Source organism: Myzus persicae, unplaced genomic scaffold (genome assembly GCF_001856785.1).
Source record: "Myzus persicae strain clone G006 unplaced genomic scaffold, MPER_G0061.0, whole genome shotgun sequence".
NCBI classification, from domain to species: domain Eukaryota; kingdom Metazoa; phylum Arthropoda; class Insecta; order Hemiptera; family Aphididae; genus Myzus; species Myzus persicae.
Window position 1 is genome coordinate 60031 of NW_019104089.1, and position 20665 is coordinate 80695.

At 29.6% G+C, this 20665-nt stretch overlaps 3 protein-coding genes across 7 annotated transcripts in view; 2 read left to right on the forward strand and 1 right to left on the reverse strand.

The window, feature by feature from the left end:
* The first annotated feature begins 1117 nt into the window (after positions 1-1117).
* Positions 1118-8563, forward strand: LOC111038567 (1,4-alpha-glucan-branching enzyme). Its single transcript, XM_022321721.1, has 14 exons — positions 1118-1539; positions 1748-1914; positions 3631-3746; positions 3833-3958; positions 4580-4724; positions 4791-4881; positions 4978-5187; positions 5250-5321; positions 5382-5553; positions 5618-5827; positions 6222-6393; positions 6456-6640; positions 6710-6958; positions 8123-8563. Exons 1-14 carry the CDS (start codon positions 1427-1429, stop codon positions 8168-8170), a joined length of 2076 nt encoding a protein of 691 aa, XP_022177413.1. The 5' UTR covers positions 1118-1426; the 3' UTR covers positions 8171-8563.
* Positions 8228-17422, reverse strand: LOC111038569 (uncharacterized protein CG10915). 3 transcript variants are annotated; one of them, XM_022321722.1, is made up of 10 exons: positions 17080-17422; positions 16337-16454; positions 16164-16265; positions 15874-16095; positions 15045-15224; positions 14391-14551; positions 13385-13500; positions 11195-11302; positions 10145-10227; positions 8228-10070 (listed from the first exon to the last, which is right to left on the reverse strand). In XM_022321722.1, the coding sequence occupies exons 2-10, from the start codon at positions 16424-16426 to the stop codon at positions 9651-9653; spliced, it is 1482 nt and encodes a 493-aa protein (XP_022177414.1). In that variant the 5' UTR covers positions 16427-16454; positions 17080-17422; the 3' UTR covers positions 8228-9650. The 3 variants fall into 3 exon arrangements, with proteins under 3 accessions (XP_022177414.1, XP_022177415.1, XP_022177416.1); XM_022321723.1 differs by having other exon boundaries at positions 9651-10070; positions 17174-17422; XM_022321724.1 differs by lacking the exon at positions 17080-17422 and adding an exon at positions 16960-17059 and having other exon boundaries at positions 9651-10070.
* Positions 17423-18589: 1167 nt separating this feature from the next.
* Positions 18590-20665, forward strand: part of LOC111038566 (nuclear receptor coactivator 2-like) — a 49953-nt gene continuing 47877 nt past the window's right edge. The window contains exon 1 of one of the 3 annotated variants that reach the window (XM_022321712.1): positions 18590-19054. Coding sequence is in view for 1 of the 3 variants with exons in the window: in XM_022321714.1 (XP_022177406.1) it covers positions 19036-19054 (19 nt within the window). In the remaining 2 variants the exon portion in view is untranslated. The remainder of the gene's footprint in view (positions 19055-20665) is intronic. The other 2 variants (XM_022321714.1, XM_022321717.1) reach the window with 2 other exon arrangements.

Genomic DNA, 20665 nt, shown 5'->3' on the forward strand with positions numbered 1-20665 from the left:
TTTAACAATCAAACAAACAATAAAAATGCAAATCAAAGCACCAACACAATCCAATGTTTAATAATTTATTTGTATGTTTTAACGTAAATTCTGGATCCACAGCAGATCTCTGCAGTAAGTGGCGAAACGAACATGGTCTTTGAGAAGCAGTTGCTTCTCGATATTCTTAATATTTATGGGACGGGGGTAGGTGCTCAATATGAAAGACAAAAACATTTACTAAATAATAATTATAGTAGGCAAATAGTAACGCTAATGGTACTTATGTTTATTATACATTGTTAGCGGGAAGATTGGTGGGTGGTGGGTCAATAGTAAGTTACTAATGGGTATTTTTAGGCTTTTAGGTTCGTTTCACCATTAATACCGACGGTGTACCCCCCATCTAAGAAATTAGGCGATTTCCGCCACTGACCACTGTTACGTCTTACGTCTAGCTAGTAAAAATAATAGTATTAATATCTGAACTAAAGTCTATTAGGTATTAATATTATTGTGGTTTTTCACTGAAAAATATTGCGATAACGATAATATTGTAAGATAAAAATATAGGTAAGTATACCAACTAAGTAGTAAGTACAGAGTAATAGGTATAGGAAGTTACGTACTGCGTATGACGAATGTGGGTTGAAAAACGACACCATAACGAGAAAGTCGATCCTGATGTATTACACCTATAATAACAATATAATACATAAAAATATTTTTTTTCCTACTGAGTGTTAAGAATCACGTACGGTTTAGATTTACGAGTGAAGGTATATAATACTTACACCTATGCCTATATATTATAATACATTATTGTACATAGGTAGGTACGTATTATAATTATTGTTTACAGTTGGCTTTGAGTGTTATCTACGATTCTACTCAGACTATGACGACAACATAAAACAACAAGTGGTTCTCGGGCAGCAGCAGGTCGTCGCGGCTAAAGGTTATAACACATTTAAATATTTAATAGATATACCTTTAATATGGGTATAGTATTATTAATACGGCTGGCCGGCGGTATAATATTACTACAGTACTAAATTTTGTGTACTAACAATTTTTATATTATAAAATATAATATTATACGTAATGATTAATAATTACGGTAGGTACATTATAACGACTGCGATTGAGGCTTATCTGTTCGATGATAATTGTACGTATTTATTTTATTTTAAGTATTATACAACTTGTTTTCTACGTTCGGTTTATTATAAGCCACGCCGGACGCTTATCTGAATGCCATTACCCACGTACTATAGCAAGCAGTCGCCGTTGAACCGCTGCCAAAAGTAGCCATTCGTGAGACACGCGTCTGTTTACAAGGGCCAACGTCAAACGAAAACAAAATCGGGAAACTTTCCAAAAACTTTTTTTTTCAATTTCTTCTCGCTGCTGGTTTGCTGCCAATTAATTCTTCGTCCCGACAACTATGGGTGGCAAACACTCTAAAATGGATCCCATGGACGTCGAAGTGCCCGAACTTCAAAAACAGTTGGATCGCGATTCCTATTTAAAACCCTACGAAAGGGAATTCAAACGCAGGTAAATGATAATACAGCAACTATTTATTAAACTCACTACCAATAATTATGATGATTAAAATAATACAATAAAGCATCATTATTTATTTTATTAAATCGTAAATATTTGTTTGAGAAAAAAAATGTTACGTATTCATAATATTTATTTATAATTTACATTGAAAATACAACTATTGTATCAGATATAAGTTATGATTACTTTTTTATAGGTATGCATGCTTTTTGGATTATTTGGAAAGAGTAAAAGACGAGTCAAATTTAGAATCGTTTACAACTGGTTACAAAACGTTTGGTCTTCATTTTAACAATGATGGTTCTGTGTATTGCTTGGAATGGGCTCCAGGAGCTAAACAGCTCTATCTCACTGGTGACTTCAGTGAGTATCCGTTATTTGTATACCTATTTACAATGTTTTAATAAATATAACACTAGTTATACAGGCTATGTAGGCTGTGGCTACGGCCAGGTGGCTTAACTTGGGTGTAGAGCTCTTATGTAAAGTAATTTTTGATGTCCTAAAATGAACACCGGAGCATTTTTATAAATTATTTATAATTGTTTTACCTTTTATCGATAATTTCCTAAATTCTTCATTTTATTTTTACTCTTAATTAAATATATACCTACACATATATATTTAATACTTTTGTATGAAAATAATTTGTTTTACCTATCTATATGTTTTAAAATTAGGTAGGTATTCAAAAATCTTAATTTGTTATGATATAATTTAAAATAATAATATTGAATCAAGTATAATATACAAATATTATGTAGTATTAAATATTTTATTTTATTTAGTGAAAGAAAGAGTTTTGATATTTGCATTAAAATTAAAATTTGTAGTACTTATCCTAAGTAACTAGTACTTTGTAGTTGTTTTTTGTACCTAAATAGTAGGTAGGTAACTCATGAGAGGATTGTAAATCTTACAGATTTTTACTGTCATAATAATTATTAGTTATTTATAATTAATAATCAGATATTCTAATATTAAATTATTGTAATATACTAATATGTGAAGAGTCTCAATTAACCAGTGTATGTATCCATAATAATAACAAAACATTTTTTTACTGTGGGTGACCAAATAATTATACAATGTAATTTTTTTGTATGCATGCATAGATTTGTTTCTAAATATTATTTTGACTTAAGTGTATAGGTACACCATATTATACTCTCTAGTCTCTAATACACTCCTAAACTTATATTTTTCTAGTAAACATACTTAATGAATTTTTTTCCCTACCCTTAAACTGCAATATTATCGAATAGGTCCAATTTAATCTATTTTGTATTATACAAATAAACAAGAGGTTTTAATTAAAATTAAAAAATGAATATTTGATACAATGAAGATAGTATGTTGTTTAATATATTAATTTGTATTGATATACATTGGACTTTATTATTAATAATCAGATAGTATAGAAACCAAGGCCATGTACAAATAATATTAGTACATTTTTTTAGTTTCTATACCTAATATTAGTATAGTATTTTATATTTTTATGTAAACATTTCATTATTGATATTCTCTTTATGCTGAAGGATGCATAGGACATGAGCCTCTCTCATCCGGGGCTGATGTTAGGCATTATATTCTGCCACGAATGTCGCATGGGATGTTGATCAAGCACTTATTACACACCAAATTATTTTGTTCAAAACAAGAGGTAGATAAATACTTGTTTACCATACTATATTTTAGGTTTTCCCAATAATTTTGAAAAGTATTGGATATTTTTTACTTTTTGTCCCTACAGTAGACACTAACTATGTTCAGTTTACTACTATAAGTCCATGAACCACTCTCAAAGTTAAGGATTTTTTACTACTCCTAAATGTGATGTCACATAAAAATACATACATTGTAAAACTAATACATTCATTGTTCTGCTCAGAATCTATGAGTTATCTACAGTTAAAAAATATATTATGCCTATTAGGTACCCAATACCTAGTATCTAGGTAGGTATAATAAATAATTTAGTAAATCATATATTTTACAGTTAAAAATTATCATAGTATAATGAAAGAGTTATAAATTATAATGTATAAACATTAGTTAATAGTCATTTAATTATAGATAATTGGAATAGAGAAAATTATCCCTACAAAAAACTTGAATATGGAAAATGGGAATTAACTATACCACCAAACAGTGATGGAACACCAATTATTAAGCACTTATCAGAAATAAAGGTAGTTTAATTATAGTTTATAACATTTTCTTTATAATTTTAATTATAAATGATTTAGTACCTTAATCCTAACCAAACGTATTGTAGATTGTAGTAGAATCTCATCATGGTGAAAAAATGGATCGTATATCACCCTGGGCAACTTATGTAGTTCAACCACCCCGTGAAGAAGGAGTGACATTTAAGCAAAAAGTTTGGAATCCATCAGATCATGTGAGTGTTTCTGAAGCTTTTATTGTGTATTCAAAAAATTGATTATATTTATATGTAAAATGAAAACAAATTTATAATTAAATGAACAAACTAAGTTTAAAAAGCTTATAATTGTAAACTTTTAAATTTACATAAAAATAAATTAATATCAGTTTTTAAATTACATATAAAGAAAAGTAAACCATACGTATACAGATGCATATGGCTGTTTAAATAACCAAAATTTAATATTTTCAAGTTGTAATATTATAATATATTATCTATGTATACGTACAGTAATAATTGAATACTTTTATTATTTACCAGTAATCAGTATTGAACACAATATACCTAAATTTATATTGCCATGAGTATATGTGAATATGAATGTCATATTGACTGATTAACAGAAATTGAATATGTGATATGAACATAATGCGATGGGTTACTAAATCAGTAATGATCAACAGATAACATATACAATGAATTTTGAAAATAAACATTTTTTTTTATTAGCCAGTAATTCAAACAAGTTGAAACTAATTTACACATGTAAAAAAATTATAAGCCAAACAGTATAAGCCAAATATTATTTTTAATTTGTAGTTATTATTTACTAATTTATTAAACATATGTCTCAAGGTTTATCAATTTAAATATCCTAAAGTACCAAAACCATCTAGTTTGCGAATATATGAATGTCATGTTGGGATTGCCACATCAGAATACAAAGTTGGAACTTATCAAGAATTCAAAGATAATATGTTAGATCGTATTCTAGAATTAGGTAAAAATAATCCATTTACATATTATTTATAACTAAATGTAAAAAACATTTTTTGTATTATTTAAGGATATAATGCAATTCAAATCATGGCCATTATGGAACATGCATACTATGCTTCTTTTGGATACCAAGTGACAAGTTTTTATGCAGCTTCCAGGTAATTATACAAGCAATTTGAATTGTATTGAAAAAGAATGTTATTTTCTATTTAACAAATATTACAGTTTCATTCAACAATTAATTTTGATTTCAGTCGCTTTGGAACACCAGAAGATCTTAAAGAATTAGTTGATGTTGCACATAGTAAAGGTCTTTATGTTATGTTAGATGTTGTACACTCCCACGCATCAAAAAACGTGTTAGATGGTTTGAATCAGTTTGATAGTACAGATGCTGGTTACTTTCATAGCGGACCTAAAGGAAGTCATCCCCTTTGGGATAGCAGACTTTTTAATTATTCTGAGTAAATAAACTTGTATATTTTCATTGATTCAAGTTCAATTTATGATTATTGTTTGAATACAGGTATGAAGTGTTGCGATTTTTACTGTCAAATTTGCGATGGTATATTGAAGAATATAATTTTGATGGCTTCAGGTAAAAAAATGATATTCAGTATTATATGATATAGCAACATAACATTGTATTTTATTTTAGATTTGATGGTGTTACGTCTATGTTATACCATTCTCGAGGTGCTGGCCAAGGTTTTAGTGGACATTATGATGAATATTTTGGTCTTAATGTTGATTCTGATGCATTAATTTATTTGATGTTGGCAAATTATATGCTCCATAAATTCTACCCCAATTGCATAACTATAGCTGAAGTAAAATATTTAATAATTTTTAAAGTTTTTATTTTTAATGTACAATTTTATATTACAAATATAGGATGTGTCTGGAATGCCTGCATCATGCCGACCTGTAAGTGAAGGAGGACTTGGATTTGATTATCGTTTAGGAATGGCTATACCTGATATGTGGATTAAACTGCTGAAGGAAGTTAAGGATGATGATTGGAATATGGGGAATATTGTTCATACACTTACAAATCGAAGGTGGATGGAAAAAACAGTTTCCTACGCCGAATCCCATGACCAGGTTAATATTAGATTAAAGCTATCATTTTTAGATCATTTTAATAAAATTATCTATGATCTTAGACAGTATTTATTATACTCTTAAGCATTCAATGTGATGCTCTGAAGTGTTGTAGATTAAAGTAACCAGAAATTTGATTTATATGTAGGTTTATAATACTCTTATTAGGTGGTGAATAATGTTTAAATATGTTAAAGAATAATTTGAAATGTATTAATTTATACTTATTAGTATATTTATTCACTTTATCTTATTATTTAACAATTGTTTGTTTTTATTATTTGATTGTAATGTGCTTCATGATTAATAATAGTTTTAAAATTTATTTTTGAGTCAGAGAATATAAGAACTTCTGAAGAATAAAATATAATAGTTTGCATTGACTTGTACATAGGCTCTTGTTGGAGATAAAACAGTTGCATTTTGGTTGATGGATAAAGAAATGTATACACACATGGCTGTCTCAAGTGATCCGTCTTTAATTATTGATCGTGGAATAGCATTACACAAAATGATTCGGTTAATCACCAATAGTCTTGGTGGTGAAGCATATTTAAATTTTATTGGTAAAGTATTGTTTGAATGTTGCAGTTAAAATATTAGTAACAATTTTTTTTCGGTTTAATAGGTAATGAATTTGGTCATCCTGAATGGTTAGATTTCCCTCGTGACGGAAATCAAAGTTCATATCACTATGCCAGACGACAATGGAATTTAGTCGATGATGAATCATTAAAATATAAGTTTCTTAACAATTTTGATAAAAGTATGAATCATTTAGAAAATAAATATGGATGGTTAAATGACAATCCTGTAAGTATTTAATAGTATTGTTGTAGTTAGGTGAAATACTATTCCAAAATTAAATGTTTAATATTGTAGGCGTACGTGAGTTTAAAACATGAAGATGATAAAATAATTGCATTTGAAAGAGCTGGTTTATTGTTTGTATTCAATTTCCATCCAACCAAAAGTTTCACAGATTATAAAATCGGTTTGAATTTGTCAGGTCCATTAAAAATAGTTTTAAATAGTGATAATTCAGAATATGGAGGACACAGTCGCATTGATAACAATATTACATATCCAACTATCAATGGTGATTGGAGCGGTAGACAAAATCATACTTTCGTAAGTAAAAATATTTTAAAAGGTTTAATTTGATGATTTACTTATACTAACTAAAAATTCAAGTTCCATTTACCAGTTCAAGAATTTTGTTTTTTAATTCTAATTGCCTTCAAAACCATTAGTATAAAAATATTTGGCTTATTAAATATGCTTAATAATATTATTTGGAAGGTCAGGTCAATCATAAAAGTACCTATTTAAAATAATAAAGAAAAAGAATCAATATTTCCAAGTGTAAACCAATTGTTTTTAATAATGAATTAAAAACTATTACACATTGTATAGTAAACAATTGAATATTTAAATTATAATACAATAAAAAAAAAAGTTGATATATCATAAACTCACACTATTTTCTAAATATTATGGAATATTAAAAAATGTATAGGTTTTTTATGTTGGCAAGTGTACAACTATCATTATCTACTATTATATGTAACATTTAACTTTCTAACAAAAAAAAAATTATAATAAAGATTCATTTATAACAATATGTAGTTATATGTTATGATACTTTATGCCCCTTAAATACATATTATTCTTTTTAATGTCTAATTGGCACAGGTTTTTAAGGAATATTTAATTTTTGTTGTAATATTGTAAAAGTTCAGTAAATATGTAATACATCCTTACTATATTTAGTTTTTTTTTTTAAATTTTAGTACATAACTGTTAGTTTTTAGGCCGATTAGATTATATTAAATAAAAAAAATAATTTTTAAGTAATAACTATTGATTTATCACAAGAGAATCAAATATTATTTTTGTACTATTTAAAAAACGCAACTCAGTTTTATTATAATATTTTTTTAGACTGTTTGATAAAATCAAGTTGATTATTATTATTTCAACAACTAGATAATTACTTATATTTGAGTTACACCTATCTTTAAAAAAAACATCAGTTGTTAATTATTAAATGTTAGACATTTTAACAAATTGGATATGTTGAATGTTCTATTAAAAATTCAAAAAACTATTATAAAATAAATATTATTAATTTAATATTTAGATAATTGGCTAGTAGCTACCTATGTCCATGTTTCTCTCCATTTTTTTAAAAGACATTTAATTAATAACACTATTTTAATAATTATTGCTATGTATAAGATAATTAAAATTGTATTATTATTAATTCTTTTTATTTTTATTTTTATTTTACAGCTATATTTACCAACAAGAACTGCATTAGTTTTTTCTATGTCAAACTAAATCGTTGAAATTATGCTTGTCTGCTGTATCTTATAGCAAGTGATGATATAAGTGCTACTCAATTTTTACCAAAATGAATACTAGTTCATATATATTACATTTTAATTTGGAAAAATTAAATTAAGAAAAAGTCTGATTTTATTTTAAAGGAAAAATCGTACCAAATCTATATTTGTCTGAAATTATATTTAAAATCCACATATTCTTATTTGTTTTATTTATGTTATAACTAATAATAAAACGAAATATTTACTAGATAGTTTCCTAATATTTTGTCAACAATCAGTGTTGTTTTTTACCTATAAAGTGGTTATAAAACTACCTATGATTAAATTAATATTTGTATGTCAGAGTTAAATATTTTTCTTATAAATATATATTATCATTAGATAATTTGGTATGTATTTAATAAAACTAAAACTATTTCTGTTCAAAGAAAAGTTTTTACAAATTATATAAATAATAATAAACTCAAATGTGATAAATGGCTATATTAAGCCGTTTATAAGTTTACTCTGTCCAGTAAGAAAACACATCGGTTCTGCACATCCCCCCCCCCCAACACTGCTGTCGAGACCGTTTCTACTATGACAAGATGTTTTGTGGGGATGTGCAGAATAACCGATTGTTCTATCGCTGGACAGATTATAGTTAAATTTTGCACTAACAATTTACATAGCAAAAAATAAAATATGAATTCTAAACAAGACTATAGAATTGTTTATCACTATTTAATGCATTTAAATTGATGAACTATTTAAAATAACAGTATGTATAATAATACAACCATGTAGTAATATTATTTGGAAGATAATAATTTGGAGATGTAACTTTATAATTCATTTTTATGGTAACTTGTCCAAGGTGTTTGAGTTATAACCTTTAATACAATAAAAGTTATGTTATTTAATAAGCTTAAGATTTATTATGATGTTAAAATGTTAAACATAAAGTGTATAGCATTTAATTTAAAAAAACATACCTTAAAATGTAAGACTAACATAAAATCAAGTTAACAGAATATGAGCGGTGTACTATATACTTCGATAACAACTATAAAACGCAAGTTGTTATTCTTACATTATATTATCAACCATAATTTTTAGAATATCATTTAATTTTAAAGCTTGTCTTGAATATCAAGTTATATTAGATGCACAGTCTAGGAACTTTTTGATATTTAGTATGCCAAGAAATTATTTTGTAATATTAAATTAATTAAGTACAATTAAAATAAAACTATCATTATAAACAAATTAAGAAATAAAATAAATTTCAATGATTATTTGTTACATTCAATATGAAGTATGTAACAGTAAAATATGATTTAAGTTTTAACTTACTATTATTTACTAAAATTAACTACTTATCTATTTTGAGAATACAATTAAAGTCTTGTCAAGCGATCACATATATAAAATTATGATTTTTTATATGAGGTTAATTTCGCTGGGCTGATATCGTCATGAATTCCTGAAGTCTAATTTTTTACCATTTCATCTGTCTTATCCACAGGAGAAATTTCATTAGACAAAAAGCTATTGTGCCTAAGTTGAGAATCTTTTTGATCTTTATCAGTAGTAGAAGCAGTATTGTCAGCAACTGATGTCTTTTTTATGAATGATATTAGATCCTTTTTTGGTGGTATAATAGGCTTATTAGGCGGTACAGGAGGTGGTGTTCCGCGTCCCACAGTTGTTATTTGTTTCTTAATTAGTCCAGGAATATTGCTTTCAGTTGCATTGGGAACAGACATGTTACGTTGAATACCAAACAATGATTTTTTGACAGTGCTACTTGAACCTGACTCAGATTGCATACTACGACCAAATGAAATAGGGTGTTTTTTAATGGTGTCTAAAGGTGTAGAACAATCTTCATCGTCTTGTGGTTTATCTACCTAAAATATACAGTTTTGGTATTTTAAAATGAACAAAATGTTGCATTCAACAATTAAAAAGTGTATAAAGGTACCTGTGTATCATTAGTTTTACCACTAATTGGTTTCAAACAACGCAAACTTTGACCAGGATTTACTGATCGAGCAATTCCAGTCACTAAAACAGACAAAAAAAGGATAAATCAAAAAACATATTTTGCCATAAAATTGAAGTAGGTACATTTAATAATCATATTTACTAAATATTAAAACAGTAAGGCATTAAATAAATATTTTTATTTCAAACTGTAGTAAAATAATTGAGTTACATTCTGATAAAAGATTTAATTTAAAGTGTTAAAAGGTGCTAAAATATAGAGTATTTATATTTGAACATTATTGGATATATGTGATACAAGGGTCAAATTAAATAAGAGCAATTTTCACAGAAAGAGTATTTCACAAACGTAATTTAAGGTTTAAATTGGATCTATTTAAAGTTATTTTTTTGTTGATTTAAAAGAGTATAACAATATGATGTGCAAAAAACTAAATTAAAAATATATACTTTGACTTAAGCTATAATATTTTTTATAATTATTACTGTACAGATCAATTTTTCAATTAAAATCTGAATATAGTTTTTAATGATTTATATTTTAGTTAATTTTTTTTTACAATACACTGGGCTAAGATAACTATTTTATGATAACTAGAATACTATTAATAGTTTAATTTCATTAATATACTTAATACCTAAGTTGAATTAAATGAAAATACTGTATTATTTAAGTTAAACCATAATTTACTATTGAACTCTTTAACAAATGACCTTTGGCAACAAGCCATTGAGTGTATGGAGGGTTATTGTTGGTTGAGGAATATGTGTTTATTTGGTGCGAGGATTCATATATGTCAGGGTAGTCACTTATCCAGTACCTAGTGATGCCAGACAATGCATGAATACAGCACACATAAGTGACAACTAACAACCACCATGCCACATCATTCCCCCATTATCTATTATTTTAATCAATAGTATTATCGCTGTTAATTTATAATTTGCTATTTTTATTCTGTTTGATTGGATTTTGAATAATTCTTATTACATTAGGTACATCAAATAAAATATCAAAAATATTTACTTGGACCAGAAACTCGAACACTAGATGCAGTTGCTGTAGGTTGAACCACTTTTGCAACACTACTCATTATTGGATCACTAGGAGAAGCCATATTTCTAACACCTGAAACTGTAAAATTACCAAACATGCAATTGAAATTGTAAAATATTCACTTCTTTTATATAAAAACAAATACCAAAATAAGCACAAACAATATTTTTTGTGCACACGAGATGCCTGAAAATAGTATTTTGATGGTATTGCAACAGCTGTTTTTCCATGAGAGGTCTGAGTTAGGTTTTATAAGAAAGATCCAAATTGTGTCATATAGTAAAAAGTTTTATATTTTCTTTTCTACATTTACAGACCAAAGACATAAATAAGATCTACATGTAAGTCTAGAACATGACTACTATCTTTTAACATTATTATTTAAGAACATTTTAAAAGTAAATTAATAGCCATCAATAGTATTACATTTTTTCCCCCCGTTTAGACCGACAGCAGAGGAGGATCTGTTTGAACACTACTACTCCTACATACATTTTTTAATTCTTTCACTAAAAATTTTATCAACTAATAAATTTATTTTTTAAAAGTTTAAAATATTTTTTTTGCATGAAAGTTGTTAAAATGTGAGTAAAAAATTAATTCTAAGGTACAACATCAGCTATATTAGTCGTATAGAAATATTATTCGACTACATAGTTAAGAGGTATATATATAGTTTAGGTACCAAAAAAGTTCCCTATTTGTATAAAAATTACTTTTGTGGACACAACTCAGTAACTCAGATCTCTAGCTGACACAATTTTGGTTTTAGTGATATAAATATGTAATTTTTATATATACTGGCAATAAGAATAAAACCAAAAATCTAAATTCAAAAATAATGTTATTAGAATACAATGTAGGCTACTGGAAAATTTATAAAAATACTATTTTTTACCAGGGAACAGTAATATTTTACCTGGTCAAAGCATACTTTATATTTTGCCTGTACTAAAGTGGACATTGTAACTTAAATTATTAAAAATTTATTAAATTAATAAATTATGGAGATACTACGTTTGCAGTCAATTTAATACGCATTGATAACAGTCTTTTTTTACATACTATTATAAACTAAGAGCACATATTTTAGTGTACATACGTCTAGGTTTTAATATAGCTCCGTTGTTCCAATAAAGTGTTTTGGAACAGCCAATTGTACCAAAATCAAAATTTAATGAATTATGTTAATATTTTGTTGGGTATATAGGCAATATTTTAAATTGTATAAAAAAAAGAAAAAAGGTAAATAATTTATTATTTGACTAAAGCTAAGAATTATGAAAACATATTAAATAAAGTAAAAATCATTGTAGTTTTTATTGCCAGAGCTGAACTAGGCAATTTGATTAAGGCCAGACACTGAACAATTTTGACTAAATTGACCATCCAAATTAGACAGTACCATAGTCCTAAGGAAATGGTCTACTTTTACTGTAACATATTATTATGAGTATTATGTACACAAACCCTTTTTATACAGTCATGAAAATTCTATGAAAGAACACCATTATAACTATTCCTTAATCTTAAATCCAAAAATATTTGGACAACGATTGAAAATAAACGGGCAAATGTAAAAGTATTGAAACTTTGATGTAACAATATTTTTATTGAGTATTGAACATTGAATTTTATCAAAGAAACAAGTATGTGGATTATGAATCTAAATTATAATTAAGAATCAAATATTATGTTGTAAATGAAATGTAAAATTCTGCTTGTAACCTACATATATGTTGCAGAGAATTTATATGTTTCTATATGCTTCATGTATTAATACTTGTTAGGCAGACCTAATCTATTTATATTATGTTTTCTTGCAGAAAACAAAATTGTTTTAAAATAATATAGTCACTTAACTGTGATGCTCTAGAAAATTGTACAGGTAAAAAGTCGCAATAAACAATAAGTACTGATTCGGTAGAACATCAAATTTATATGTAAGTTGGCATAAGACTAGGTAAATACAAAAAACCCGTAATTTCATGAACAACCAAGTCCTAATTTTGACTTTTGTGATATAGTTTTTAAATATTTGGACAAAATCTGTTAAGTATGTAGAAATTATAATCATACATTTATAGAAACTTACCTACATTTCAAATAATATAAAATTACTGATTAACTGATAAATTTACTGAAGTTAAATATAATTACCTGAAGATCTACTGGAAAGCTCCATCAAATTATTTTGAAGTACTTCACTCAGTTCTTTTTCTAATGAAATAATTTCACTTTGACATTTTGCTAATTCTGCTTCTAAAGTTTTTGTTCTAGAACATCGAACATTTAAATTTATATATGTTTATACAAATCTGTTTCTCAAAATTGGTAAATTGGTTCCTTCTATATTTAGGTTAGATAACAATACAACAGTGGTGGTTTTGACATGTATTCTTACATGAGGTAATTCTATACAATGTGTCAAGTATTTTGAAAATGGTATGGGTTATGGATAATGTTGGAAAAAGATCACTAACAGACGCTATGGCTGTGTATTAGTGACAAAAGCACCCAGCTGTACGTTGTAAGTTTAGAGACAGTAGACTGTGATTGCATGCACTCTTCACACTATTTTACATATTTACACATGTTTGGAATAACCTCACATGTATCAACTTTGGCTACCAGTTCTGTGGAATAACAAACCTCCAGTGATGGTGGCAATATTAAATAGCAACAGCTATAATACCTTATAACTTTACACCTAAACTCATCTATCCATTCTTGTGTTAGTGCAAGTTTTATACAAATAGAAATACTCAAAATTGTTGTTTACCTAATGTATAATATATATGTGGAATCTCGATAAGTTGAAATTTGAGAGAAATGAAATTGTTTAGACTCACTGGAGTTTTTGGCTTAACAAGGTTTAATTTATACATTTAAGATTTTAAAAGCAAGTATACAAATAAAATCAAAACTGTAAAATTACCAGTATGCAAAAATGGTGCCTCACCTACAAAACCACCCCTGATAAATCTATTTAAGAGTAATACTCAATACTCATCACTCATTAAAAGGACATAACATGGACATTTTTTGGCCATTTTATAAGTGCGTAACACAACAAATGCCTGTGTTACGGCCCCTTAAAAAAATAGCTGTACTAATTGCGCTACTCCACTAACAAGACATGTCTAGAATCATTTAAACAATTTACTTTTTTTCTTCCAAGCTTAGAGCTGCCATCATCTTTTTGCTTTCAGTATCAAATAAAGTCAATTGTTTTTCTAATTCTGCTTCCATTTGTAATGACTTTTTACTTTCTTCTTCCAGTCCTTCAGCCATTGAATCAATTTTACTTTTTTCTTCGCTTAATATCTAAAATATGAATTTGCATACTATAGATTTTACCAAAGGTTAATTGCTTATTTTATTTTTAAAAACTGAATATGAAATTTAATAAGCAAAATTATTGAATTAAAAAAATTCTGTTCTGCATTAGTTTTTTTAAAAACTGTCATTAGGAAATTTGGATTTTTTACTCGTTTAAATTATCTTTTATGAAATAAAACTTTTGGAAAATATGACGCCCCCAAATTTGTGTTCAACAGAATCCATTTTACATTATTTAAACCTTGAACACAAAATGGATTCTATTGAACACACATTTGCTGCAAGACTGATATAATGCGGACAACAAATGTCTTAATATCATAGGAGAACAATACACATTTGATGTTGTATTCATACTAAATTGTTATATACTTGTCAATAATTTATTATTAAATAATTTTTTAGTATTAAAACCAATAATAACAATTATAAAAACAGAACATTATATTAATAACTGTAATGAAGAAAAATACATTACTTGTCCGAGATCTTCAGATCGTTTTCTTTCTTCAATATATTTCATTACAATTTTTTTTCTCTCGGCTAGTAAAAAAAATACAATTTGCTTGTGTTTTAATCGTTCTTCTTCAAAAGTATTGTGCAACTTTTTGTATTCATACTGAAGCTGTTGTTTTTTTAATCGCTCCAGATCTAATATCTAATTCAAATACATATACAAAAAAAAAATGTTCAAATATTAATAACAATTGTCTAGATAAATTGTAGACCGGTTCTATTAATTCAAATCCGATCTGTGATACAGGGTGCTGGCGACAGTATAAATTATAATTGCATAGACTCTATTCCAAATAAGACAGCACCAGGCAGTACACAAAAACCAGTCAAAATTCAAGCATATGTCCCTACCATAAGCTGTCTGTTTTGGAAACTTCAACCAACTAACGGCAACCACTGCAGCAACCAATTACAGAAAGATTATTTCTGGGGAGGGGGGAGATCCGATTGTCGCTTCATTTGGCTGTGCCACAGCGGAGCGTTCTTATTTGGAACAGAATATACATAATAATTATGTGTTTTCATCAGTCACTCGGGTATTGATTAGTACCCTCAATCCCAATTCACGATATGATGTTTGTAACATAGGCAGAGCCGGTAAATAATAATTTAGAGCTATTATGCGGTAAACTGCGATGATACAATTAACTTTGTAAATTGAAAATGTTGAACTTAGTTGTCTGTCTTTAATACATACAACTTATGATGATAAAGCTACAGCAATAATATAACTACATACATATATATTTTAATACAAAACAAAAAAATTAAAAGTTTTAATTTTACTTTACCTTTCGATGCATAACTTGATTATCTTTTAAGACATTAGCTATCCTCAAATGAGTTCTTCTTTGCTGTAATACAAGATTTTCAAGTGATCCTAATTGTTGATATGAAAGACTATCATTATTTGTTTCAAAGGTGGCAAAACAATCACGCTGTAAGGCTGCCAATGGATCTTTAACAACACGATCACTGCCTCTGTTTCTTAACATACATTTTACTTTTTCACACTGTATGGAGATACAAATATAATATATAAATAAAGGATTCATTATACTTTATACAACAAATGTATTACCTTTAAAGTTGCTATAACAATATCTCTTGCTTGGAGTTCACCCTCTAAATAGCTTAAAAGCTTTAATAAATCAGACTTATTTAAATCCATTTTTGGAATTTTCTAAAAAACATTAAGTGGTTAATATTTCGATTTATGGTTTAAAAATAAAAAATGTAAGCCGTTGATAGTACCTTTACAGTATTTCTATCACTATTCTGACGTCCTTTGGCTTCATTTTGAGAACTATTACAGTTTATTGAATTTTCATTCTTGGTAGTCATAATGTGGATAAATATTAAACATTATATCCTAAAAAAAGTTTTAAAAAGTTAATGCTAGGCAAGAATAGATACATTACACTTTAAATGCCAAAAAATGAAAATAACACAGATAATATAGAAGATAGATACAGTTATTAATGGCAATATCTTTTTTCAAAAACATATTGAATATTAAATGGATTACTGCATAAAAGTAAGTGGGTACTTCCTAATAAAACGAATTTCAAAAATAATAAACAACAATTGAGTTGCTCTATGTGATAAGCACAGGGGTATGAGTCGCACCTTAAGAGCCAGATTCACAAAACACTGTATGTGTAATACGTATGTAATATCATACAAAAGTTATCAAATGTTACATACAAATTGAACACATTTGACAACAACCGACACGGTGTAGCGTGAACCTGCGACTGTAAACATGACAAATGGTTTAACTACCAGAATATTAACCAGAAAAGTGGTTAAAATTAGTAATGTAGTTGCTGAGCAATAGTAGAGTATGTTCAACCTAACAATTTGGTGGACCGCACCTCACGAAACACAATGCAAAACCACCGGAGCAACAACGACAGTGGTATGGTCAAGACTACGGTGTGGAAGCAGCAAACAATCGAAACATTAACAGTAAAGTGTGCAACGCGCCCTCATACCAGTCGTGTCGGCAGCTACGCAGACCAGTCTAGACGCCCGGCGTCCCAACAGTGCCGGGAGACGATGGGCAGAAACGTCGTCGGGATAGCGTACCTGGGGGCGACGCGACGCATGACCACTACGACGGGGCGGAGTTCATGTCGATGCTGAGTAGTCTGACGACGGGACGACAAGACGGCGGGATCAAGCAGAAACGCAATAAACCGGACAAAAAAAAAAAATAAAGAAAACGGAACGTTTCAAACGACTGGATGACTCGTCGCTGAATCCACCGTCGTTCGTGATCTACAAGATCGTCATTCGCAGTTCTTGAAGCATCTCTCTGGTGATATCAGTGCTAAGGTCGTGGTACCGAGGGGGCGGGGCGGGGCGGTGCGGTGGGCTGGCACGGAATTGATTAGACGGCCGCGATATTCGGCCGGCGGTGCACACCGGTGCACGTTCAAAAAACAAAAACGTCGCAGACGGCCTGGGATTATGGGACAAGCGACCGGTCGGGCCGTCCACGCCTGCATGGGACGTGATTTTTTACGCCTCAAAAACCGTGGAAAATCGTGTGGCGACACAACGGACCTACGACGTTCGGTGCGCGCAACGGCCGGGTCGTCGACGGCGCGCGAAACGGTCGTGTCGTCGGCGATGCGTGAAACAGTCGGCCGCCGCCGCCGCCGCCGACAGGTGTGCCGATCACACGGACCGCGTTCACCTTCGCGACACACACTTGCGCGTACAATATTTTATTCGTGTATAATATTGGCCTAAAATATTGTACCGTATCATTATATTATTATTATTTACGTGTACGTGTTGTACCTATAATACGTATCGCATGATTATCGAATGGCAAAACGTAGGTACGTTGCGCGCTTGTGCGTGCGCACGACATGTAGTACACACTACACACAAGGCACACGCACACAAGCGCTTGCAGACGGGCCGCACACTATCGGCACGGCCCCCACCCACCACCCACCAACCCGTCTAACCCACCGAGTCTGCCGGTTACGGTGCCGCGTCGGTACATAATCTTTACGGTCAGGGTCAACGGAACGAAGCATGTGTTGTGTTGTGTACACTGTACGCGCGCTTTGTGTTAACCGGCCATATTGGAATGCTTATAGTGATTGCACCACGGTTGCGGCGGTGATGGCTGTGATGTGGTTGGTGAAGAAAATGTCTTTTACCTTCAATCTCCGTTGATCAGATTTTCTCTGCATCGGTTAGAAAATCGCAATAAAAGAATAATGAATAATGATTAGGTCTGCAGAAAAAAAAAAAACCAATGATTGCCATATTTAACGATAAATACCATTCACAATAACGAAATAATATTGTACGTTTCGATAGCTATTTCCTTTTTTTTCATACGGGGGCACCGTCGATGACAACCCGGACACCGCCGATGACAACCGGGACACCGGAAACCGACCACGACCGTATCGTACGATAAAATTTTATTATCGGGAAAATTATTGTACGTGCGCGCGTACGGTTTTTTTTTTCTCTCCCCCGGCATCAACGCGCGCGCCATTTACGCACCGAGATATTATATTATTATTATTCCATGGTACCGTACTCGGGCCGCCGGATCGTGTAAACACAACGTTACTCGCGTACTACGCACGCCGCCGGTCAGCCGGACAGAACGTCAAGTAATCATAGACACCCGTGTCCGAATACAGTGGATCACAACAATACGCCGATTGATAATTATTGTCATTAATGTGCTGCCTATCTCGTGGCGGCTGTGGATTACGTCAACGACGACAACAACAATATCAACAACAACAACAATAACAACGCCGAACTGATAATGATAATGCGACCGCCGCTGTCGTTGCAGCCGTCCGAACCGGATTCGACGATTCAAAGTGTTCGTAGTTGGTAGTTTTAAACTATCGCGGGACATGACCCATGCAGTTCGGATTGGATGGTAACTGTACCCGCTCTGTGACATGTACTCAGTTTCATCAGGTAACTAACAAACCCTTGACATATTTTTTAATAGTTATTAATCCCTAACAATAGAAGAATTATTATTACCGGTTTCATCCTATAACTGACGACCGGTGGAATCGAGCTATGTATATCTCCTTCGTCTTGTGTTCTTCTGGCGCTCCGACTCTTGCAACGCTACTATTGTGTGCGACACCATCTGCGCAATCAAGTATTGTGTCGTATTGCGTAAAATTTAATCTTAAGACGAGTATGTGATGCCAACAATACTTGTTCACGGTGTAGTTGTAGACTTGGTCTCCACTGTATTGCATACTTATGTCATTTGACATGTATTTTCAATGAATCTTAATGATAAATCAAGTCTTAATACTGTCACTATACCATTGAATTTTGGTTTTAAAAATTTTAAATGTACATGTACTCGTTCAAAGTATTTTCTTGCTTAAGGTCAAGGTCTAACATTATTAACTCAAACCAAACACAACTTTCAATGGCACTCATTATTGTACTCACCAATCAAAATGTTGATAGTAAGGTACCTACTCAAATTAAATAAACACAAAATTAGATTAATTAGTGTCAGTATTAGGTTCTTAATATGATAATTACATCTTTTTTAAAACCTCATATCAACACAAAGATAGCATGTTACTATCTCTAAACTCTAATGCTCCTAATTGTCTATATGAAACATATTGATTATAGATATGTTTCAACATTTTATTGATTGTCTTATTGTTGTTATTTTTATTTTCTGCTCTATGTAGGTAGAATGACATAAGAGATTGTTCATCTTTATTTGATAAAATTTATTGCAATCCATAAAACTCCTTATACATGCATACAATTAGATACTGATTAGGTTGATTTTATCAAAAAATAAAATTACCTACCTATTTGAAAATAAACTATTACCCTTAATTATATTTATTATGTAAATAAGTGTAAAGATTTGTATATTTTTTTAACATTATTACATTTTATCTGGGTACATGTAAGTAGTTTTCTGAACTCTAAAAAGTCATATTAGTAAGAAAAAATTTGGCTTTAGATAAATTTATTGGATTAGACTTAAAATAAAATCAAAAGGCAAAAATAATCTCTTAATGGTAACAGTGTCACTAGGTATATTATTAGTGTAAGAACTTGCATTTCAAGCATAAATAGTTGTTCCAGTTAGTCTTATATGTCTACTTACAAATCTACTAACCTAACATACCTACCCTTCACTATTTACCATTATATCATCCATAAACACATATTCTATCAATAAGAATATCTGTTAAATTAGGCTGTGTTTTGTTATATTTGGGATACATTTTTACTAATATTAATTTATTAGAATCTAAATAAAGTTATTGTGAAGTGCTTAAAAGTTTCTTTAAAATCTAATTTTCTGTGATTAAATTAGTTTTAATACCAGTAAATGAATTTTATTTAAACATTTATTTTTAATTGCTTAAATAAGATTTTATTCATTTATTTAATGATGTACATTTTTTAGTTTGTTTGGTGTTGATAATCTCATAAATAATTTAGTGGATATTTAAAATAATTATCGTACATAGATTATTGACTAAAACTTTAAGTTGTTAGTACCCAAAAGGTTCTCTAAGTTAATTTAAA

Bases quoted from the DNA above. Each gene is read 5' to 3' on its own strand.
- LOC111038567 (XM_022321721.1), top strand. From the start codon at position 1,427: ATGGGTGGCAAACACTCTAAAATGGATCCCATGGACGTCGAAGTGCCC. The intron at 3,747-3,832 runs GTAGTTTAATTA...AACGTATTGTAG, and splicing joins AGCACTTATCAGAAATAAAG to ATTGTAGTAGAATCTCATCA. The intron at 5,322-5,381 runs GTAAAAAAATGA...ATTTTATTTTAG, and splicing joins TATAATTTTGATGGCTTCAG to ATTTGATGGTGTTACGTCTA.
- LOC111038569 (XM_022321722.1), bottom strand. From the start codon at position 16,426: ATGACTACCAAGAATGAAAATTCAATAAACTGTAATAGTTCTCAAAAT. The intron at 16,096-16,163 runs GTAATACATTTG...ATCTCCATACAG, and splicing joins TTGTTATAGCAACTTTAAAG to TGTGAAAAAGTAAAATGTAT. The intron at 13,501-14,390 runs GTAAATTGTTTA...TCGATGTTCTAG, and splicing joins CTAAGCTTGGAAGAAAAAAA to AACAAAAACTTTAGAAGCAG.